We start from the raw sequence: 25,175 nt of genomic DNA, 5'->3' as shown, positions 1-25,175 counted from the left end.
TTCCTAAGAGCACCCAGGACAGAATAGCCCATGTTTTCAGTAAAGGGATTCTGCAGATACCGGAAATACAGAACAGCACACAAAGTGCTGGAGGAACTCAGCAGGTCAGGCAGCCTCTATGGAGCGGAATTAACAGCTGAAGTTTCAGGCCAAGACCCTTCATCAGGTCGACCATCGACCCTAAGACATAGGAGCAGAATTAGGCCATTCGGCCCATTGAGTCTGCTTTGTCATTCCATCATGGCTGATTTATTATCCCTCTCAACTCCATTCTCCTGCCTTCTCCCATAATCTTGGACACCCTTACTAATCAAGAACCTATCAACCTCCACCTTAAATATATCCAATGACTCCACAGCCGTCTGTGGCAACGAATTCCGCAGATTTACCACTCTCTGGCTGAAGAAATTTCTCTGCATCTCTGTTCTAAAGTGATGTCCTTCTATTCTGAGGCCTTTGGTCCTAAACTCGCCCACGATAGGAAACATCCTCCCCGCTTCCGCTCTGTCTATGCCTTTCAATATTCAAGAGGTTTCAATGAGATTCAACCTCATTCTGCTAAACTCCAGTGAGTGCAGGCCCAGAGACATTAAACGCTCCTCATTAGAGGAGACACTTGATTAGTCCTTTGGCCATTTCCAGAAAACTTTCTTTCATTAAGGTTTCCATTCACTGGTGAATTTGTTCCTCCAGCTCCTCCATGAAGAACATTTGCTCTTATGTCTTAGGAGCAGAATTAGGCGGCGTCTTCCAGCTCTTCACAACTTGCTGTGTAAAAAAGGGACATCTTTACATTTGGCCTTCTGTTTACCCCACCCCACATGCTGGACGATGTTCGGCCATGGTGTCAATGGTGTCCGAAAGTGTGCGGGATTAGGGTACTGACCTGTGGGGCTCTTGCACGAGCTGACGTGGCTTGAACCACCCGGGATTTCACTGCCATAGACAAAGACGTCCTGTCGGAAAGGAGATGCCATCGATAGCTGGCTGCCCTGTAAGGACAGGGGATCTGTCAGGACTTGGGCAACAAAAACATATTCATACCACAGCTACATAAAACTTTGGTTAGGCTGCGCTTGGAGTACTGTATGCAGTTCTGGTCTCCTATTAGTAGGAAGGATGTGGAGGCTTTGGAAAGGGTACAGAGGAGGTTTACCAGGATGCGGCCTGGATTAGAGGGTTTGTAAAGAGTTGTGGACACAGGTCATCGCATCACAAAAACCAACCTCCCCTCCATGAACTCTATCGACACTCCTCACTTCCCTTAGTAAATCAGCTACATAAACAAAGACCATTCCCACCCCGTCATTTTCTCTGCTCTCTGCATCAGCCCCACCCATTCCCAATGGGGAAGTCACCAGAATAAGAAGGTTGGGGGGGGTGTGGAAGGAGGATAGCTGGAAGGTGAGAGGTGAAGCCAGGTGGGTGGGAAAGGTAAAGGGCTGGTGAGGGAGGAATTTGATAGGAGAGGAGAGTGGACCATAGGAGAATCTGTATCATCAAAGAAGATACAGAAGCCTGAAGCAAGGACAGCTTCCATCCTGCTTTCACAAGTCTATTGAATGGACACCTTGCACAAGATGGACTCCTGGCCTCACAATTTAGCTCCTCATTGCCTTGCACTTTATTGTGTACCTGCAGTGCACGTTCCCTTAACTGGAACACTAGATTCTGCATTCTGTTATTGCATTTACCGAATACTACCTGAGGTACTGATGTTATGCTTTGGTACACATGACAACAAAAAACCAATTTACCAACTATGATCTCCACCTAGAGGGTGCACATTTATGGTGAGAAAGGGTGCGGGGGAGTTTAAGAGAAACATGCGGAGGAGTTTTCTTCTTCATAAAGAGCGGTAGGTGCCTCAAAGAGACTGCCGGGGGTGATGGTGGAAGCAGATTCCAGAGTGACATTTAAGGGACCTTTAGAAAGCAATGTGAATGTGCCAAGAATGGAGAGGTATAGATCATGTACACTTAATTTAATTTGGCTTCAGGTTAGGGTGGCACTGTAGGGTGGAGGTCGGCACTCTAGGGTGGAGGTCAGCACAATGCCTCACAGTACAGGCGACCTGGGGTTCAATTCCTGCCGCTGGCTGTAAGGAGTTGGTACGTTCTCCTTGTGACCATGTGGGCTTCCTCCCTCAGTCCAAAAGTGTACTGGTTGGTAGGTCAACTGGGTCATTGTGAGTTGTCTCATGATTAGACTAGAATTAAGACGGGGGATTGCTGGGTGGCGCGGCTCAAGGGACGGGACGGCCTGCTCCATGCTGTGTCGCAATTAAAACAAGAATTAAAAAGGTTTGGCACAGACATCATGAGTTTAAGGACCTGTTCCTGTGCAGTACTGTTCTACCCTGGGATTGTACAATACTTTGATTTGACACTGCTGGCAAGATCATAATGTTTATTGTTACCTCAGGACTTTGATGTACGTCTAGTGGACTGGGGGATGCTACCCCTAATAATACCCCTTCACGCTTTTAAGTAGTAGTATAATCAATTTTCCAGTGAATCCAACGAGCTTAAACGGAGCGAGGAATATACACAAATGTATGTTGCCTTCCTCTTGTGCTCCCAACCCCGACTCACAGACTGGACCCTGGCCCCAGATACACTGCAGATTCCCAGCTCATACTCGGGGCAGTGAGTGACCCACAGGCCAAGCCAGGATTTCTGAATTATTGGATGTCAAAACATCAGATCTTAAATGTGACAGTAGTAAGCATTAAAAGGTCATTGGCTGGAGTTTACCACCAACGCAGGGCTTGTTTGTGTCCAGGACAAAGAACCATTGCAGAACTATCCACTCTGCAAACTGCCTTTTCCATAAGCTCCCTTCTCGAAAATGTCATAGGGCTATTAAAAAAGTCAAACCTTCTTAAATGTTTCTTCCCCCAGACAGTAAATCTGATCAACTGTTCTAGCTAGCCCCCACCCACACCCCTCTTTCTATTAACATCTTCACTGCTCTGTACTTTAGACACTTTAAATCAGAATCAGGTTTAATATCACTGGCACACGTCATGACATTTGTTGCTATACAGCAGCACATTGAGTGTGCCTTCAGGCTCCTGTACCTCCAGCATTATAAAAATCCCTTTGTATATGTACACGCTGGTATTTATTTATTTAAGCACATATTATTCTATATTCGCTCTTTAATTCTTAACTGCAGTAGCTTTTTAAAATTTTAATTTATATACAATTCTTAATTTTTATATAATCTTTATAATTGCTTAACATTGTTTTTGCTGTGTGTCACATCCTGACCAACACCTCACAGCAAATTCCTGATACATGTAAATGCAAATGCCACCAATAAAGTTGATCCTTGGTGTTCTGTTCATTTTAGAAATGTATCTATGCTGCAGGAGCACTGAGAACATTGGCATGAACCAACAATATCTCCATCAGTCCTTCTACCGAATCCAGCCGGTACTTGTAGGGGTGAGTGAGTTCCTAATAATTTGACCAAGCTCTCTGGCCCCGGTGCTTTGCAGTTGAGTGTGGCCATGGTAAAGGTCCCCTGCACCCGTGGCTGAGGCTGGAGGTACTCACCATGTTGGCCTCGTATTCCTCTATCGTTTCACTCTCGCCCGCCGTGCTGCTGAAGCTGCTTGTACTGGAGGACGAGCGGGAGATGTTGCCCTTGCCGTTCTCCCTGAGTTTGATGAAGGCCCTGCTAAAGGAGGAGATGACATGGTGTGAGAGAGCAGGGGGAGATGCGTGAGAACCAAACTCTGCATGGGGGAGTGGCGGATCACCACAGGGGGAGTTCAAGGGTTAAACCTGAGAGTGGGAAGGAGTGAGGAGGGATGGAAAAGAGAGAAAGAAAGGAAACAAGAGGGATTAAGCTACATTAATACAGTGCAACTTGAACAGGTACTGTGAATTATCCTGCAGCTCTCTCCCAACTGCCCAGAAGGCACAACATGAGTGATGTCTACTGGATGGTCAACAACGCTCAGGCTCAACATCATCTAGAATGAATCAGATTGCTCGGGGGCACTACCATCCACACTGCCCCCTCACACAGTAGAACTGATATACAGTCCTTCATCGTCACTGGGCTCTGGAGTCCTCACTTAGGACCTTGAGGGGGTCCTTCTCCAGAAGAAGAGCAGTGATTCGAAAATGCAGCACATCACTTCCTTCTCTAGGGCAACAAGTGATAAATAACAAACACAGATTGAAGGTTCAAGGTTCTGATGGTTGGGGAAGATAGTGATTGAAAGCAGCTTAGTGGAAACATGTCATGAGCAAACTCTAGGCCACACACCCTGTTACAACATATGCCATTAAGTTGCACTGCAACAACACACCAAAGTTCCCACAGCAGCACCTTCCAGACTCTCGACCACTACCATCTAGAAGGACGAGAACAGCAGAGGCCTGGGAACACCACATACTTGGAAATCCCCCTCCAAGTCACTCACCATCCTGACTTGGAAACACATCGCCGATCCTTCATTGTCGCTGGGTCAAAATCATGTTATTCCCTCCCTAACAGTACTGTGGGTGTACCTACACCTCGCGGACTGCAGCGGTTCAAGAAGGCAGCTCATCACCACCTTCCCAAGCGCAACTAGGGATGGGCAATAAATGGTGGCTTAGCTGGTGACGCCCACATCCCGTAATTGAATAAATAAAAAATAAAGAAAGAAAAACAGGGTAGAATGTCTTACTAAGAATAAAGAGAGAGACATGAGGCATGACAGTCATCTGTGAACATACCTGTCTTTGTTGGGGCCCATTTCAGGTGAGCTGGGGTTGGAGGACGTTTCCCATTTGATGTCTGGCGAGACCTGGCTGCTCTCTGGAGCCTTCGACAAACTTGACAGACTTTCACTGCCACAGAAGAGTTAAAAAGCAAAGTCAGTAACCCCGAAAGAGAACGGGGTGATCTCCCATTCATTGAAGCCAAGACCTAAAGCTGTGGGAAACTGCAAGGGCTCCCGGGGTTTGGCCCTGTTTCTACCTCGAGGCATAAACATTTCACTGTCACCCGATCACTGTGAGCACTTCCTCGGCTTTGGCCAGCAACCAGCCTCTGGAAGGATGTGCTAAGAAGGTAAGAGCAAATGGAATCTGAAAGAAAAGCAGATCCCATAGATGAAACCTGACCCAGTCCATCATGCTAACCAGCCTCCACTCCATTGACTCCATCTACATTTCCTGCTGCCCTGGGAAGCAGCCAATATTATCAAGATATTCCAGTATTTTCCCCATTTATTTTTATTTTTAGATTTCTGGCAGTTGTCTTTTTTTATATAAACCCAGTTTGACTCAAGTACAATTTGTTCACTGTAAACTCACAGAGGCAGTCTCTAAAACTTCTAACTATGAATTCAGGATTCAAAGTGTATTTATTAGCAAAGAATGCATAAACTATACAACCTTGAGATTTGTCTGCTTATAGACAGCCACAAAAGCAAGAAACCCGAAAAACCCAAATAAAAAGAATAAAGACCAACACACAATGTGCAGAGAATGAGGAAAAAAAACATGGAAAATATGCAAAATATAGAAGCGAGCAACAGCATTCTGAACCAGATTGAGTCCTTGGATCTGAACCCGCTGAGCAGCCCAGAGTAGGCCCAAGCCTTGGTCTCAGTTCATCATCTTAGCGGGGCAAATCAATGCAAAGCTCGCAGGCACAAAGCACAGTAGCCGAGGCAGTCTCACAGCCTCAGCAACGTGGAGAGAGAAGAGAACGTCACAGGAGACTGAACGAAACCGGCCCGACTCTCACCTTCGGTCCCAACACCCTATCTATCTGGGCTGGCATTTATATGGTCCAGACAGTGGATCGCGCCTCTGCTGTGGCTGGTCCTGCCACAAAATAGTATTTGAGGGATTCTGAGGTCACTAACATGTGCTGTTGCTTTACTTTTCTATGACTCTATATGTCGATGGAAGTTTAAATGGTTCTGTTAGGCCGAAGGACCTGTTTCTGTGCTGTACTTTTCTATGCCTCTTTGTCCAAAGGCCTCCACCACAGAAGCCTGATGTGGGAAGGGATTTTGGAGCAACACTTGGTAAATTGGTTTATCATTGTCAGGACGTACTTGGGTACAGTGAAAAAATTTGTTTTGCAATGCCATTTCAGACAGAGCATTTTGTCATATCAGGGCAGTGAGGTCGTACAAAAGAAAAGCAAAAACAGAATGCATGATAAAGTGCTGCAGCTACAAAGAAAGTGCAATGCAGGTAGACAAATAAGATGCAAGGGCTATGACAAGGTAGAGTGAGGAATCAAGAGGGTCATCTTTGTTGTACAAGGGGTCCATTCAATACCTCTTAGCAGCAGGTTAGAAGCTGTCTTTGATCCTGGTGGTGTGACTTCTCAAATCTTTTTATCTTCTTCTCAATGGGAGGGGGGAGAGGAGAGAATGACTCAAGTGGGAATGTTTTTGATTGTCAATGGTGGGAAGGCTGGTTTGCCTGTTGGATTGGGCTACATTCACAACTTTCCGCAGTTCCTTACGATCCTGGGCAGAGCAGTTGAGGCTTAGGGCTTTAGGGAGGTAATTCCAGATGTTAAGGCTTTAGTAGGTGAAGGAACAGCCATCACCAATGGACCAGTCAAATTCAGGGATGCTCAAGAGGCTAGGACGAGAAGAGTGCAGATAAGACCAGGGCCTGCAAGGCCAGAGGAGCCACTCCAGGGATTTGTAAATGAAGGTGAGAATTTTAAAATGGACCAATGTAACAGTTGGTGAATCTGCCAGGCAGGACCATCTGCTCATCTCAATTAAACAGTCTGCTGCCCTAATCAGTTATTTATATTCAGAATGATTAGACATCCAGGCTGATTAAGGCATACTTGTTACACAGACCAGTTAGTGGCAATGATCCATTACTGGAAACAAATGGAAGATCACAAACATAAATTGCCAAAAGCACAGCCCTAATCCAGGCATGATAGATGCCTTTAAAAAGTGTTTAGTCCAGTAGGGTTGAAAATCCCACAGAATTGTGTTGGATTCTCCAAGTAGTACAGAGGAAACTCCTAGATCCTGCCAGAAAGTAAATGTACTCTTTCGTCACTTTACTAGATACATCTATACAGCTGCTCGTTAATGCAAATATCTAATCAGCCAATCACGTGGCAGCAACTCAGTGCATAAAAGCATGCAGACATGGTCAAGAGGTTCAATTGTTGTTCAGACCAAACATCAGAATGGGGAAGAAGTGTGATCCAAGTGACCGTGGAATGATCGTTGGTGTCAGACGGGGTGGTTTCACTATCTCAGAAACTGCTGATCTCTTGGGATTTTCTCACACACACACACAGTAGTCTCTGGAGTTGACAAAGAATGGTGCGAGAAACAAAAAATAACATCCAGTGAGTGGCAGTTCTGTGGGCAAAGTTGTCTTATTAATGGAGAGATATTGGAGGAGATTGGCCAGTCTGGTTCTTGCTGTCGGGGAAGATGAGAGTAACTCAAATAACCACACATTACACCAGTGGTGCGCAGGAGAGCATCTCTGCACACTGGATATGCTGAACCTTGAAGTGACTGGGCTACATCAGCAGAAGACCACGGACATATAGTCAGTGGCCACTTTATTGGGTGCAGGAGGAACCGAATAAAGAGGCCACTAAGTGTAGATCGAAGTATTAATCTAAATGGGAGGGTGCAATTTCCCTTTGACTGAAGAAAATAAATAGAAGAGGAAGTGACCTTAGGAGTTGAATCATTAGATAACATGCTTAATAGGCTGTTGAACCAATCTTCGTCAATGTCTCTGGGCTTGTACTTGCTGGAGTTTAGAAGAATGAAAGGGGATTTCATTGAAACTTATCGAATATTGAATTTCCTAGATAGAGTGGACGTGGAGAGGATGTTTCCATTTGTGGGGGAGTCTAGGACCAGAGGGCACAGCCTCAGAATACAAGGTCGTCCCTTTAGAATGAAGATGCGGAGGGATTTCTTTAGTCAGGGGGTGGTGAATCTGTGGAATTCATTGCCATAGATGGCTGAGGAGACCAAGTCATTGAGCAAATTTAAAGCAGAGGTTGACAGGGTCTTGATTAGTAAGGATGTCAAAGGTTACAGAGAGAAAGGGGTTAAGAGGGATAATAAATCAGCCATGATGGATGGTGGAGTGGACGGTGGGCCGAATGGAGGAACTCTGCAGGTCAGGCAGCATCTGTGGAGAGGAATAAAGATCTGATGTTTCGGGCAGAGTCCTGATGAAAAGTCTTGGCCTGAAACACCAGCTCTTTATTCCTCTCCACAGATGCTGCCTGACCTGCTGAATTTGTGAGTATTTATCCAATAAGAAGAAAAACTTTCTCCTCATAATTCCAATGAGATATTTCCAAAATTAATTTAATGCCCCAATTTATTTTCCTCTCTGTAGGATCTGATTCCTGGAGAGTCTGATACAATCTTCGGAATTTGCAATGCTCTAACAATGAGTGGACTCTTTAAACACAGTCACAGTGTGAGTTATTTCTGGTGACTGATGTTCGTGACCTGTCATTTGCTTTCAACAAATGATGGTTGCCACAAACTGAGCTGTTTAACAAATTTTAATCAGGCTGGATGTCTAATCAATCAGAATATAAATAACTGTTTACTGGAGCTGACTGTTTAATTGGGATCAGCAGATGGACCCGTCTGGCTGGTCCACCTCACAGGATGTCATCTCCTTTCGGGCAAATCGCTGGAGTTGTTATCACAAGACCTCTCATCCCTTCTCGCCTAAATCACATCTCCATTAGATCCAGAACTGATATATAAACATGCTCAGAGCTGGTGGAAATAAAACACTACTTCTTTACTGCCCTCATGGGTATGAGCACAGCACCATTTAGAACAGGGGTTCCCCATCTGGGGTCCATGGACCTGTCGGTTAATGGTAGGGGTCCACAGCATAAAAAAGGTTGGGAACCCCTGATCTAGAAGACTGGCCTCCCATTCCCAAAAAGTCCACTGCAACCCTGTAAGTCGTGGACCTTGGAATTGGGAGTTTGCCCACAACACATCGCAATCCTTCATGTACCAGAACATAAGAGAGAGAGGAGTGGACGGCTTTAACTTGGATCTGAAATCAGCAATTTTTGAGACGGAAGGGATTCTGCAAATGCTGGAAATCTTGAGCAGCTCTCCTCCTCCTCCTTATTTTGCTTCTGTCCCCTTACTTTTCAATTCTGATAAAGGGTCTATTCTGTATTGCACGCAGTTCTGGTCTCCTTACTTGAGGATAGATTTACTGACTTTGGAAGCAGTGCTGAGGAGGTTCACCACCTTGATTCTGTTGATAGAGGTGGTTAGCTTATGATGAGACTGAGTTGCATGGGACTATATTCACTGGAGTTCTGAAGAATGAGAGGGTATCTTATAGAAATATACACAATTATGAAAGGGATAGACAAGGTAGAATCAGAAAACTATTTTCACTGGTAAATCAGACTAGAACTAGGGGACACAGCCTCAAGATTCAGAAGAATAGATTTAGAATGGAGATGAGGAGAAACTGCTTTTCCCAGAGAGTATTGAATCTGTGGAATTCTTCCCAGGGAAACAGCAGAGACTTGTTCATTGAGTATCTTTGAGACACAGTTAGATTGATTTTTATATAGCAGAAGAATGAAGGGTTATGTGGAAGGGGCTGGTTGGTGGAGTTGAGTCCATGGCCAGAGCAGCCATGTTCTTACTGAATGGTGAAGCAGGCGCGACGGGCCACATGTCCTCCTGCACCTATTTCTTACATTTTCTCTCTACCTCGGTGGATGCTGTCGGAGGATTGAACCAAGGTTCTGCGTCTGTGATTTGTGGATTGGACTGTGGTTCGATCAGACTCTTTTAATTTTGTGTTTTTATAATCTGTGTTTTTGCTCGTTCTTTCATGTTACCATTTGTGCGGTGTTGTGTGTGTGTGTGTGTGTGTGTGTGTGTGTGTGTGGTGATGTTCTTGTTTTCATTAGCGCAGTGTTTTTTGTGTGTGTGTGGGGGGGGGTGTTGATGTTTTTGTTGTTGTTTTTGTGGTGTTTTTTGTGCGTGGGGGAGTTGCTGCTTTTCTTTGCAATGGTTCCATGGAGTTTCATTGTTTCGTGGCTATCTGTAGAAGACAAATCTCAGGGTTGTGTGCTATATACATGCTGTGATAATAAATGTACTTTGAACTTTGTTCTTATGTCACACCCAAAGAGATGAATGCTTATTCCCCTCCATAGCTGCTGCCTGAACAGCTGAGCTCCTCCAGCATTTGGTGAGCATTATTCACTGTTTTTGACCTGTCCACAATATGGCACCCAAGGGGTGCATTTAACATCAATCACCTTGTGACGATCAGGGAACGGAGAGTGCACTTGTGAGGAAACGGCAAGTTCGCTGCTGGCACTCAGCAGGTAATTCTCTTGTCTCCAAGTCTCAGGTTGTGGATTCAAATCCTGCTCCGGAAGTTCATGCATGGAAAGCAGTTTCATGCATCACTGAGAGGGTGCCCTACCTGATGAGACGTTAAACTGAAGCCCTGAACTGCTCTCTCAGGTGAGCACAGCAACCCCACGGCACCCTTTCCAAGAATATTAGTGACGTTACCCCTGGTGTTTTGCCCAATACTATAAGAAAGTGGCCACTAAGTGTACGCTCGTGGTTTTCTGCTGCTGTAACCCATCCACTTCAAGGTTCAACACATTGTGCGCTCAGAGATGCGCAAATTTATAATGCTTGGTTATTTGATTCACTGTCGCCTTCCTGTTAGCTTGAACCAGTCTGGCCATTTTTCTCTAATCTCTCTCGTTAACAAGGCGTTTTCACCCACAGAACTGCCACTCATTGGATGTTTTTAGTTTTTTTTCCAGAATCAGGTTTAACATCACCGGCATAAATCGTGAAATTAGGGACTGGTGTGCGTGAAAATACCAGGAGATCAGCGGTTTCTGATATACTGAATGTCGGTAACCCATTTGGCACAAACAATCATTCAGGAGGTTAGTCAAAGTCACTTAGATCATGCTTCTTCTGCCATTCTGATACTTTTTCTGAACAACAACTGAACCTCTTGACCATGTCAGCACGCTCTTATGCATTGAGCTGCTGCCACGTGATTGGATGACTAGATATTTGCATTAATGACCAAGTGTACTGGTGTGCTGACTCAAGTGGCCACCGACTGTATAGCGCAGTAGATGGAAGGAAGTGAGTGGGGGGCTAAAGAGATTCCCGAGCCTGCACTCACCAGCGTGGCCTGCTGTCCAACTGACCATCTGAGCTTCCATGGGTTCGGGGGAAGAGGGCCGACCTCCTTTTCACTGGACTCTTCAGGAGTTTTACTTGCTGCCAGGGAAAATGAGAAACTTGTTACAGATGGAGTGAGGAAAAGGCAGATTTTTGAAAGGTTGTAATGATGGATCTTTGCAGTAAACTCACCAGAAATCCACCAGCTGCAAAGAGATCCCACCATGAGTCATGCCATCTTCCACAGAGATCACCCTGAATCCCTGGTCTGTTTATCTCTTTCCACCCACCCCTCCTCAAACGCTGGCACTCCCCCCCCACCCCCCGCAACTGCAGGAGGTGTAACATTTGCTCCTCACACCCCAGCACCATCCAGTGACCTGAACCGCCCTTCCAGTTGAGGCAGGGACTCAGGAGCCCCTCCTCCAACCTTGACCATTGCACTCAGTGACGACGTGGCCTCCTCCACACCGGCAAGGCCCAGCGCAGACCGATGACAGCACTTGCACTCCATCTGCAGTGGGCATTAGGGTTAAATGTCATGTTTCGGCTTCCTTTCACCTTCCCCCAAACCGACCTGTTGGTTCTCGGCCTTCTCCCCTGCCAGGGTGTGGCACAATGCAAACTACAGGAACAATGCCTCATATAACCCAGTGGAATGAACACTGAGTTTTCCCAATTACAGCCTCCTGCATTATCATACCCCACTGCCTCCCCTTCAAATCCACCTCCAGTCCTCCGATTTTTGTACTTTCCCATTAGGGAATGAGTTAGTGTGTACAATTTTTTATTTTTCTTGTTGTTTAACTTTCCCTTTGTTGTAGGGGGAAAATAGTGACAGCTAGTAACGAGTAAATGGGGATGTGGTAACAGGAACTGCAGTCGTAGCCTAGAGAGAGAGACATGGAATACAGCAGTGATGATGTACAAAGTGCAGGAGTTTTGTTAATTATGTTATAGAGTGCACAATTTCGTCAATTATGTTATAGCATGCATCCATTTCTATAATAGAAAATTGGATTTACTGTTAGACCAGTGGATAATCATTTTACTCTGTAATCAGGACCTTGTCTGTTACTGAATTGAGTCTTTCTGTAGCCACCATTCTGTTATCAAAATGTAGTTTTACTGGTAGTCTCATCAACTGAGAATGCAAAAGCCATACCAAATTTACGCTCAGGTAGATCAGCTCTGACTGGTCTCCTGGTGCAAACCAGTTTTTAACAAATCACTTGTTTCATACACCAACTCAAAAACTTTCGCTTACGCATAATGCTTATATAATCACCTGTATGTGTGTAATAGTTCAGTGAATTTTCAGTAATGGTAGTATAGCTGATTCGATATTTTTCTAATGCTTCTCTGCAGCCTGTGTCACACCACTGAACCTAACTATTCATAGGTTACCTCTTATCAATGGAATATGCTTTTCCTCTGTAGTCTGAACTACTTTTTAGTATTAGACAACCACAATTTTGTCTTTTTTTTCTCCCCCCGTTTGTTCTTCTTTGCTGTAACACTTACTAAATTGGCCATTACCACTAAATTTTATACCTCATTCTTGACTTCCAAAGAAACTTCTAGATCAAAAATCACCAGATCTAACACTTTCAATACAATCCCCACTGGTCTAGCCCCCACCCCCCCAATCACCCATTTTCGAGGTCCTTCCCCTCCTAGTTCCAATCACCCACTACTCACACACTTCACCCACTGTCTCCCCTGGGATTCAGCTGACTCTTAGAAATTCTACAGCCTCTATCCTAATCCAAGTGAAGGGTCTCAACCCAAAATGTCTACTGTTCATTCCTCCTCCACGGATGCTGCTCGACCTGCCAAGTGTCTCCAGCAGATTTTTTCGTGGCCCAGATGTCAAGGTAGTTGCTACATTCTTGCAGCTCTTCACCACAGATCATACACAATAAGGGTTAAACAACCTACTGGATCGAGCAGCACCTGCCGTTGGCAGACTGGTGTGGCACAGTAGCATGGCATTAGTACAATCGCTTTACAGCGCCAGTGATCACCAATCACCGTTTGGCTCCCATCGCTGTCTGTTGAAGACTTGTACGTTCTCCCCATGACCACATAGGTTTCCTCCAGGTGCTCTGGTTTCCTCCCACATTCCGCAGACACATGGGTTAGTAAGGATTAGTAAGTTGTGGACATGCTATGTTGGCGTTGGAAGCATGGAGACACTTGTGGGCTGCTCAGCCCAATCCTCACTGATCTGATCTGATGCAGACAATGTATTTCACTGTATGTTACAATGTACATGTGACTAATAATGCTAATCTATGTATCTACTGGATATATGGGGAGTACAAAAAAAGAACTATTACTACAGCAAGAGCTAATCCTGAACTTCTTGTAATTGTGTGTTAGGGCATTTTTGGGGTTAGCACTTATAGCAAATAACTTCAGCAACTGACTTCAGCCACCATTCTTCAAATATGAATATAAACTGTAGATTAACTTTAAAATGCAGCTCTGAACAATAGGTTCCTAAAAGCTGTGAATCACAGTTAATGGAGAGACCAGACAATACTGATTAAAATGCATTTAGATGTCTGGTGTGGGTGCAAAGTGGGAGGTGTGAAGTTTGTGTGTAATTCAAAGGAAGCATTGTGGATGTATTGTAAATATGGAAATGTCCTTTAATCTTTAGCACATAAAATGCTGTGTCATGTTGGGTCAAGTAGACCTCCTCCTTGGAAAGGGTCTCCATAGGATGCCTGCAGTGCTGTGTCTCATTCTGTCGAGTAAAGAGGCTATTTCAGATCTACCGGTACTTCTCTCCGGTGATTTTGTTCACAGGACAACATTGGACATGGTTTGACTAGTGCGTGGTAGAGGTTGTTTGCCAACACTGTCAATCCATTCTTGACCCAACCTGTGGCTGCTTACAGAACAACCTCCAAGCCATTGATATCCATCACGATGAAACACCAAATATTGATCAAGAACGGAAAAAGTACACTATAACACTTGCAGAACTCTTCTTCCGCCGTCTCCGTCTCCCAGCCTATTTCTTCGGCAAGGACTCTTCCACCCCCACCGATGACCCCTTCTCCCGTCTTCAACCCTCCTCTTCTTCATGGACATCCCGCTCTGGTCTTCTGCCTGCTCTGGATCTCTTTATTGCTAACTGCCGACGGGACATCAACCGTCTCGACTTCACCGCATCTTGTTCCCATTCCAACCTCACTCCTTCCGAACGCTTGGCTCTCCACTCCCTCCGCACTAATCCTAACCTTATTATTAAACCCGCTGATAAGGGGGGTGCTGTTGTAGTCTGGCGTACTGACCTCTACCTTGCTGAGGCTCAGTGACAACTCACGGATGCCTCCTCTTATTTATCCCTCGATCGTGACCCCACTAAGGAGCACCAGGCCATTGTCTCCCACACCATCACCGACTTTATCTGCTCAGGGGATCTCTCATCCACTGCTACCAACCTTATAGTTCCCACACCTCGCACTTCCCGTTTCTACCTCCTACCCAAGATCCACAAACCTGCCTGTCCTGGTAGACCTATTGTCTCAGCTTGCTCCTGCCCCACTGAACTCGTTTCTGCATACCTCGATACTGTTTTATCCCCCCCTTGTTCAACCCCTTCCTACCTATGTTCGTGACACTTCTCACGCTCTTAAACTTTTCGATGATTTTAAGTTCCCTGGCCCCCACCGCTTTATTTTCACCATGGATGTCCAGTCCCTATATACTTCCATCCCCCATCAGGAAGGTCTCAAAGCTCTCCGCTTCTTTTTGGATTCCAGACCTAATCAGTTCCCCTCTACCACCACTCTGCTCCGTCTAGCGGAATTAGTAATAATTCTTAATAATTTCTCCTTTGGCTCCGCCCACTTCCTCCAAACTAAAGGTGTAGCTATGGGCACCCGTATGGGTCCCAGCTATGCCTGCCTTTTTGTTGGCTTTGTGGAACAATCTATGTTCCGTACCTATTCTGGTATCTGTCCCCCACCTTTCCTTCGCGACATCAACGACTGCATTGGCACTGCTTCCTGCGCGCATGCTGAGCTCGTTGACTTTATTAATTTTGCCTCCAACTTTCACCCTGCCCTCAAGTTCACCTGGTCCATTTCCGACACCTCCCTCCCCTTTCTAGATCTTTCTGTCTCTGTCTCTGGAGACAGCTTATCCACTGATGTCTACTATAAGCCTACTGACTCTCACAGCTATCTGGACTATTCCTCTTCTCACCGTCTCTTGCAAAAATGCCATCCCCTTCTTGCAATTCCTCCGTCTCCGCCACATCTGCTCTCAGGATTTGGCTTTTCATTCCAGGACGAGGGAGATGTCCTCCTTTTTTTAAAGAAAGGGGCTTCCCTTCTTCCACCATCAACTCTGCTCTCAAACGCATCTCCCCCATTTCACGCACATCTGCTCTCACTCCATCCTCCCACCACCCCACTAGGAATAGGGTTCCCCTGGTCCTCACCTACCACCCCACCAGCCTCCAGGTCCAACATATTATTCTCCATAACTTCCGCCACCTCCAACGGGATCCCACCACTAAGCACATTTTTCCCTCCCCCTCTCTCTGCTTTCCCCAGGGATCGCTCCCTTCGCGACTCCCTTGTCCATTCGTCCCCCCCATCCCTCCCCACCGATCTTCCCCCGGCACTTATCCTTGTAAGCAGAACAAGTGCTACACATGCCCTTACACTTCCTCCCTTACCACCATTCAGGGCCCCAGACAGTCCTTCAGGTGAGGTGACACTTCACCTGTGAGTCGGCTGGGGTGATATACTGTGGCCGGTGCTCCTGATGTGGCCTTCTATATATTGGCGAGACCCGACGCTGACTGGGAGACCGCTTTGCTGAACGCCTACGCTCTGTCTGCCAGAGAAAGCAGGATCTCCCAGTGGCCACACATTTTAATTCCACATCCCATTCCCATTCTGACATGTCTATCCACGGCCTCCTCTACTGTAAAGATGAAGCCACACTCAGGTTGGAGGAACAACACCTTATATTCCCTCTGGGTAGCCTCCAACCTGATGGCATGAACATTGACTTCTCTAACTTCCGCTAATGCCCCACCTCCCCCTCGTACCCCATCCGTTATTTATTTTTATACACATATTCTTTCTCTCACTCTCCTTTTTCTCCCTCTGTCCCTCTGACTATACCCCTTGCCCATCCTCTGGGTTCCCCCCCTTTTCTTTCTCCCTAGGCCTCCTGTCCCATGATCCTCTCATATCCCTTTTGCCAATCACCTGTCCAGCTCTTGGCTCCATCTCTCCCCCTCCTGTCTTCTCCTATCATTTTGGATCTTCACCTCCCCCTCCCACTTTCAAATCTCTTACTAACTTTTCCTTCAGTTAGTCCTGACGAAGAGTCTCGGCCTGAAACGTCGACTGTACCTCTTCCTAGAGATGCTGCCTGGCCTGCTGCGTTCACTAGCAACTTTGATGTGTGTTACTATAACACTTTGCACAGCATTCTGGCCTGGATCATGCTGAGGTTGGCTGGCATGGGCCAACCCAAGCTCTTATACCATATTTCCTTATGATAGTGAAAGAGGCCATTCAGCCCATTGAGTCCATGCCACCTCACAAAGGAATTCATTCTCCTACATTTTTCCCTGTTTTATCCCCAGAATCTTTCAGTGGAGTTACTCGTGATCAATCATGGCCGATCCTTTACCTTATGATCATATTCCCACTCACCCCTGTATCTTTAGATGCCTTTTGTGTCTCAAAATTCTCTTAATTCCTCCTCAAGTATATTCAATAACCTGGTCTGTGATAGAGAATTTCACAAGTTCAATAACTTCTGCATGGAGAAATCTCTCCTCATCTCAGTCCTGAATAGTTTACCCTGTATCCTAAGATCGTGGCACTTTGTTCAAGATGCTTCAGCCTTGGGAAACACTCTCTCTCACTGCACCCAGTCTGAAGTTTGTGTGTTTTACTGAGTTCCCCGCTCCCTCTTCTTTTCTGAATACTAGTGAACACAGGCCTAGTTAATTCAGTCTCTCCTCCCGTAATCACAGGAAAACTTCTGCTGCACTCTCTCTATTACAAGTACACCCCTTCACACATATGGAGACCATCACTTCACACAATACTGTGGACACGGTCTCACTATATCATTGTGCAAGACTCCCCACTGGTGGGCAGGATCTCACTAATACCAGATGAGGAAGCTGGGATCGCCTCCACTAAACCACATAACACCATTATTACTTTCTCTGCACATCTAGAACAAAGAACAGTGCAGCACAGTATAGGCCTTTCAGCCCATGGTGTTATGCCAACCTTTTAACCTGTTCTAAGGTTAATCTAACCTTTCCCTCATACATGTTTCTATCATCCGTATACCTATCTAAGAGTCTCTTCAATGCCCCACATATTTCTGTCTCTACCACACCCCAGGCAGTGCATTCTATGCACCAACCACTCTCTGTGCAAGAAACCTACCTCTGACATTCCCCCTACTCTTCCTTCCAATCACTTAAAACTATGCCCCCTTGTATTAGTCATTTCTGCCCTGGGAAGAAGTCTCTAGCTGTTCACTCAGTCTATGCCTCTTATCACTTTTTACATACTCATCAAGTCACCTCTCATCCTCCTTCACTCCAAAGTGAAAAGCCCTAGCTCAAAAAACATACTAATTCAGGCAGCATACTGGTAGATCTCCTCTGCAAACTCTAGGTCTAAAGATTCCACATCCTTCCTATATGAGGTGACCACAACTGAACACAACACTCCAAGTGTGGTCTAACCAAAGTTATATAGAGCTGCCACATTCCTTTGTGGCTCTTGAACACAATACTCCGACTTTTGAAGGCCAACACACATACGCCTTCTTAACCACACCTGCGTGGTCATGGACACCAACATCTCTCTGTTCCTCCTCACTGCTAAGAATATCTAATTACAAATCATATCCATTTTTCAATCTAGTTTTGATTCATAATAATTTATTTGATTATTGTTAATAGCTAATGAAATTCCCCAGAGGGAAAACTACCTCACAGTCTTGTCGAGCTACTTTGTCACGGGACCTTGAAGTGTACCTTCTCTCTTCTGGTGAGCAGAAAAGCCCAGCAGGCTGAAACTATCTGGGGAAAACACTATTCCAACATTTGCGGGGCAATGGAGAAATGGGAACCTTTTGAAGGGCTGGGAAAGTCTCAATGGATTGAATGGCCTCACTTTCTGAGCATCATTCAATGATTCAGGCATATAATGTTGCTGGGAATGGGTCTGTCAGCAGGAAGGGAGTCAAAACTGAAGACAAGTATTTACCCAGGCGTGTTTTTTCAAAATGAGTGACGTGTACTTACATTGGGAGGGTGCTTGATAATCTCCATCACACTGTGCGGGATTCCACCACTCTGGCTGCCTGGCAACCCTCCGCTGTGGTGCTTCTTGTGGCTCGTCACCATTGTCTCCATCGAGTGGCTCCGGACACGAATTACCCTCTATCATGTAAAGAGAAAACCGGATTTGTGTCGTACACAAGCAACTCCTGTCCCACGACAGCCACTGAGAGGTAATTTAGCTTAAACCCCACCCCTGCTTCTCTCTCCGTGGATGCTGCCTGATCTGTTGAGCATCTCCAGTCTCTATATCAATCTGAGGCCTCCTCATGGTTCAGTCTATCTCCACACTATTGCCCAAAATTTCTTAGCACACCGATCTTGATTAGAAGATGGGCTGCACAGTTAGTCGTTTTCTAATCACAAGCAAGAGAAAATCTGCAGATGCTGGAAATGTCAGTAAGTGGCTTGCATGCTTTAGCTTGGGATACAGGTGACTTTTGGAAATTCTGCTGCCTCTGTCCAAGCCTACATTGTCCTGTTCCCCCACCATCCCCAGGCACCCTGGCCTATCATGGCTCTCAGCCTGGAAATCAAAGTTCAAATTAAAATTATTATCAAAGTACATACATGTTATTATACGCTATGTTGAGATTAATTTTCTTGCAGGCATTTACAGGAAAAAATAAATATAATAAAATTTTATGAAAATCTAGTCATAAAGAAAGACTGGCAAACAACCAACATGCAAAAGAAGTCAACTGTGCAAATATAAAATATAATACTGAGAACGCACTTGAAATGCATCTTTTTTTTAATTTTGATTCTGTGGCTCAGCCCTTCCTACCTCATCATAGGAACATAAAAACATAGAAAATCTACAGCATATTACAGGCATTTTGGCCCATAATGTTATGCTGATCATGTAACCTACTCTAGAAACTGCCTAGAATTTCCCTACTGCATGGCCTCTATTTTTCTAAGCTCCATCTAAGAGTCTCTTAAAAGACCCTATTGTATCCACCTCTACCACCTTCGCTGCAGTGCACTCCACGCACCCACCACTCTCTGTGTGAAAAACTTACCTCTAACATCCCCCTTGTATCAACTTCCAAGCACCTTAAAACTATGCCCCCTCATGCTAGCCACTTCAGTCCTGGAAAAAGCCTCTGGCTATCCACACGATCAATGCCTCTCATAATCTTATACACCTCTATCAGGTCACCTCTCAACCTCAACCAGCCAGACCACTTACTGACCTTTTCCAACTCTCATCTCTGCTTCCTTACGCAGGTCCATACTTATAGATACCGGTTAACTTTTAAACTTTGGAGTTTCCTTCCCAAGTGTCTTCATCTCCCCAGCAACCTCTTTAAAACCCAGCCTTTTGATTAACAATTTGCTCAACCCCTCCAAAATGTGACTGGTGTCAAGTATCTGTCCTGTAGTTCTCCTAAGAGTAAGGGATAAGGTTTCACTACTACAAAGGCATAAGCAATGATTAGGACCAACACATGTCGGATTCCTGCTCCGCCATACAATTAGATCCTGGTTACTTCCGAGCCCCAAGACAATTTCCTACCCCACAGTCACACAAACTCCGATTCCCCGTTGACTTTGGAACACACCAACCAGCTGAGTATCCTCTGCTTTCTGGGTAGAAAATCCTCAGGATTTACAACCCACTGGGTAAAGACTTAAGATTGCTCATTGCTATTCTTCAGTACACAGGAATAAAGGAGAACAAAATGATTGTTACTCTGAACCAATGCAGCATTTTAAAAAAAACATAAAACATTGTTAGAGTGATTTTTGGGTTTAGGTCATTTACACTTAGCAAATGGCTTTGGCTACCAGTCTTTTGTTCCTTGATAATGTATTGTGGATTTAATTTGGAACAATGTGAATTCTAAAAGCTATGAATCCCAGTCCAGACGATGCTGGCATCTGTGGGATGGGTGCGAATCAGAAGGTGTGAAGTTTGCATGTAGTTTCAAATGAAAGCATTGTCTATACTTTGTAAATATGGAATTTTCCTTTGTGTTTAGCAAATAAATATTGAGCCCCATGTTGCGCCAGCAGACCCTTCCACTGAAAGCGTCTCCGTATGATGCCTGCTGTACCTTGTTTTGTCGAATGAAGAAGCTGATTTGTATCTACCAGTAGTCTCTCTCCGGTGATTTCATTCACGCAACAACAAGCATAAAGAACACAATAAAACAAAAAAACTATAAAAATATAAACATAATATAAAACACAACGTACAAGTAACTGTTAAAAGATTCAAAGTAGTTTTTTAATCAAAGTATGTATAAGTTATATACCCTTGAGATTCATCTGCTTACAGATAGCCACAGAGCAAGACACCTGAAAGAACACGACCAAGACCCAATGCAAGAGAAAGAAAAAAAATAAAAACAAATCACGCAAACAGCATTCGGACCCAAATTGAGGCCATAGACCCGGAGCTGGAGCAGCCAGGAGGCCCACAGCCTCGGTCTCAGTTGATCATACAGCAGGGCTAGTTGTGGCGAAGCTAGCAGACTCAAAGCACATAGCAGCTGGAGCACGCTGACCGTCTCAGCGCCGCAGAGGCAGGAGTGGACGTTGCGGAAGAGCGAGTGGACTCTGATGGTAGGTACATAAAGTGATGCTGGTAATGTACACGTAGCAGTGGTGGGGTGGGTTAATGGGTGCACAGGACCACAACCCCATAAAATCTGCATATATAGTCATAGTAGTCATAGTCATAGTCATACTTTATTGATCCCGGGGGAAATTGGTTTTTTCGTTACAGTTGCACCATAAATAATTAAATAGTAATATCCAAATTTTGCCAGGAAATAAGTCCAGGACCAGCCTATTGGCTCAGGGTGTCTGACCCTCCAAGGGAGGAGTTGTAAAGTTTGATGGCCATAGGCAGGAATGACTTCCTATGACGCTCTGTGTTGCATCTCGGAGGAATGAGTCTCTGGCTGAATGTACTCCTGTGCCCAACCAGTACATTATGTAGTGGATGGGAGACATTGTCCAAGATGGCATGCAACTTGGACAGCATCCTCTTTTCAGACACCACCGTCAGAGAGTCTAGTTCCATCCCCACAACATCACTGGCCTTACGAATGAGTTTGTTGATCCTGTTGGTGTCTGCTCCCTTCAGCCTGCTGCCCCAGCGCACAACAGCAAACATGATAGCACTGGCCACCACAGACGGATCTGCCTGACAGCACAAACCCATTTTCACAAATATCAATCCATTTCAACTATTCTCTTGATCTTTTGATCTGTGAACTGATAGATCTCCCTTGAGTTACAGTGCCACTGTTCCCTACCCACTTAGAAGCTGCACCCCTTTTTGTTGTTACACATAACCATGGTGATCTAGGTTCATCCCATATGATTCTTCTTCATGCCCACAAAAACCCCATCAAAGTGTTTATGAGTGAAGTGCTGGTCTCCACTCCCCATCTGCAGTGGTGCACTCTTTCAGGATGACAGGGCTTCAGATTTTGAAAAATATTTTACTTTAATCGTTACAAGAGCTTTCATCAACACTGTTTATATTTCATCCTTCACCTTTCACTTGCTAAAACCCTCTCGCTCTGTGAAGAAAAGCCGTCAAGGGTTTAAACAAATTCAAAGGAATTCATTGAGGGCTCAGCTAGCACTCTGAAACCGCCATCCAAATGCTGCAGCAGATGAAGTTAAAGTCTGTGACTGAACGTTCATTGTGGCATTGGTTCTGCTTCAAGGATAAAAGTCTGGAGGTGGCGCTGCAAATGACTAAATGTCAGAAAACTGCATTCCATGGGGTCATTGTTGTGCAGCGATTTACCAGCTACAGGCCCGAGGATGCAATTTGCACACGCTGAAATATTTTAATCAAACTTTTTTATCTGCCTGCATCCTAGAGGAAAAATCTACTCAATGGCCAAACCAGTCCCATTGACCCACATTTGTCCATAACCTTATAAATCTTTCCTACCCAATGTACCTGGCCTTTGAAATGTGCTATTGTACCCACCTCACTCATGTTCTCTGGTAGCGTGTTCCACATACGTACCATCCTCAGTGTAAAAACATTCCCTTTCAAGTTCCTACTAAATCTTTCCTCTAACCTTAAACCTACCCTCTTCTTATTTTTGATTCCCCAGCCCTGGGGAAAAGACTGTGTGCATTCACCCTATCCACACTCAGTGGCCACTTGTACATTAATGCAAATATCTACATAAGTGGCTGCAACTCAGTGCATAAAAGCATGCAGACAAGGTCAAGTGGTTCAGTTGTTGTTCAGAACAAACATCAGAATGGGGAAGAAATGTGATCTAAGTGACTTCGACCATAGAATGATTGTGGGTGCCAGTCAGGGTGGTTTGAGTATCTCAGAAACTGCTGATCTCCCGGGATTTCAGCAGTCTCTAGAGGTTACAGAGAATGGTGCAAAAAACAAAATACCAGTGAGCAGCAGTTTTGTGGGTGAAAATGTCTTGTTAATGAGAGAGGTCAGAGGAGAATGGCCAGACTGGTTCAAGCTGTCATGAAGGCGACAGTAACTCAAATAACCACACATTACAACAGTGGTGTGCAGAAGAGCATCTCTGAATGCACAAAACATCGAGTCTTGAAGTGGATGGGCTACAGCAGCAGAAGATCACAAACATACACTCAGTGGCCACTTTATTAGGTACATGAGGTACGTTTCGCTTGTTAATACTGTGTGCTAGGGAGAGTGTTAAATTCCACATTCTGTTTCAGCAAGGTCTATGGAAAGTGACTACCACTGTCAGCTGATGCTTACACACACACATTTAGTGGTAACAAAGTAGACCTGTCCAGCTCTTGGCTCCATCCTTCCCCCTCCTGTCTTCTCCTATCAATTTGGATCTCCCCCTCTCTCTCCCACTTTCAAATCTCTTACTAGCTCTTCCTTCAGTTAGTCCTGACGAAGGGTCTCGGCCCGAAACGTCGACTGTACCTCTTCCTAGAGATGCTGCCTGGCCTGCTGCGTTCACCAGCAATTTTGACGTGTGTTGCTTGATAAATCTCTCGCTTGCTTTTTATGATAGAGAACAAAATTGTAAAAATTGGTTTTCAAAGGTTGAAAGAGATTCACCTCGACAACCCTGGTTTCTATTCATTGGACTCACTTTCAAGGACTCTACAACTCACTTCCAATATTTATTTATTTATTTATTTTACTTTTTCTTTTTCTATTTGCACAATTTATTGTCCATTGCATTTTGGTTGTTTCTCCGTCTTTGATTTTCATTGATTCTATTGTATTTCTTTGTATTGACCGCAAATGAATCTCAGGTATGGTGACATTTATGTACTTTGATAATAAATTTACTTTGAACTATGACTGTAAGCATTCGAGGGCTGATTTAAAGATGATAACAAGATTTCAACAGTGAGGGTGGTTCACAGCTATTTTCTCTCGTGGGAACGGGAGAGGAATTGGAATCTGGAAGCATAATCTCAGAATTAGAGAGTATCCACTTATTGAGAAAGCACAGGGAGGGGAAATCTGGCATCTTTTTCCTCCACCTGGCATTGATATTTGTTACTGTATAATTTTTCAAGGTTGAAATCATTATTGTTTTATTAGACATAAAACTAAAGAGAATAAATGCAAGCCCATTACTCACGGTAAGTGGCAACATGAGTATACAGGGTGGTAAGAAGGCTCATGGCATTCCTGCCTTCATTGGTGGGAGTTGGGAAGTCATGTTGCAGCGGTATATAACCTTGGTTCGACCACAGTCGGAGTAATGTGTCACTCCACTACAGAAGGGATATGGCGGATTTGGAGATGGTGTAGAGACATTCGCCAGAACGTTTCTTGGATTTGAGAGATTGACTATAAAGTGGGATTGGGCAAATTTGTGTGATTTTTTTTTCTGTAGCTTCTTGGCTGAGGTGTGGCCTGGCATAGAAGGGGTAAATAGGCAGAGACTTTTCTCAGGCTGGAAACGCCAAATACCTGGTGGATTAGATTTAAGTTGAGAGGAGTTAAGTTAATAAGTGGTGTGTGTGGCAATTTTGAATTTCCACATAGATGAGAATAATGAGTGCCTGGAATGCACTGTCAGGGGAAGATGTGTAAGTAGATACTATAGCAATGTTAAACAGGCATACGAACAGACGAGGAATGCAGGGATATAGACCACGGGCAGGCAGATCAGATCAGTTGGGATCAGGTTCATGATCAGTACAGACATGGTTGGGCCTAAGGGCCTGTTCCTTTGTTGTACTGTGTTCAAAATGGAACGCATACAGAGGCCAGTTCACGCTGAGGAAGAAGGTTTGAGGGACGGAACTACTGACTGTGGTAAGTGTGCCTCTGATGAAGCATTTATGGTTAAAAATGGGCTTTACCTTGAAAGACTCCAGGAATCCTCCGTGAGTGTCATTTTCCATCTTCTCTTCATCAGAGCCCAGTCCCAACATGGCCTGTGACTGGTTGTGAAGATCCTCGTACAGGTTGTCCAGCAATGCTGCCCGGGTGCGGTTCTGAGTAGCAGGGTCAAAAAATATACGGTTCGTAACGAATGAGCACAAGCGATTCTGCAGATGCTGGAAATCCAGAGCAACACACGCACAAAATGCTGGAGGAACTCAGCAGGTCAGGCAGCACTTTTGGAGAGGAATAAAGAGTCGATGTTTCAGGTTGAGACCCTT

General features: G+C 45.0%; 1 protein-coding gene across 8 annotated transcripts in view; it reads right to left on the bottom strand.

The window, feature by feature from the left end:
- Window positions 1–25,175, bottom strand: part of LOC134337121 (rap1 GTPase-activating protein 2-like) — a 502,203-nt gene that overhangs the window by 8,379 nt on the left and 468,649 nt on the right. For 7 of the 8 annotated variants that reach the window (XM_063031978.1, XM_063031980.1, XM_063031983.1 and 4 more), the window contains 6 exons: window positions 24,873–25,007; window positions 18,519–18,656; window positions 11,202–11,299; window positions 4,740–4,853; window positions 3,564–3,687; window positions 887–992 (listed from right to left, as the gene is read on the bottom strand). In XM_063031978.1, the coding sequence (XP_062888048.1) occupies window positions 887–992; window positions 3,564–3,687; window positions 4,740–4,853; window positions 11,202–11,299; window positions 18,519–18,656; window positions 24,873–25,007 (715 nt within the window). The remainder of the gene's footprint in view (window positions 1–886; window positions 993–3,563; window positions 3,688–4,739; window positions 4,854–11,201; window positions 11,300–18,518; window positions 18,657–24,872; window positions 25,008–25,175) is intronic. The other variant, XM_063031979.1, reaches the window with a different exon arrangement.

The sequence above is a fragment of the Mobula hypostoma genome, chromosome 23, assembly GCF_963921235.1.
Source record: "Mobula hypostoma chromosome 23, sMobHyp1.1, whole genome shotgun sequence".
NCBI classification, from domain to species: Eukaryota; Metazoa; Chordata; class Chondrichthyes; order Myliobatiformes; family Myliobatidae; genus Mobula; species Mobula hypostoma.
This window is presented reverse-complemented; position numbering and strand designations above follow the sequence as displayed.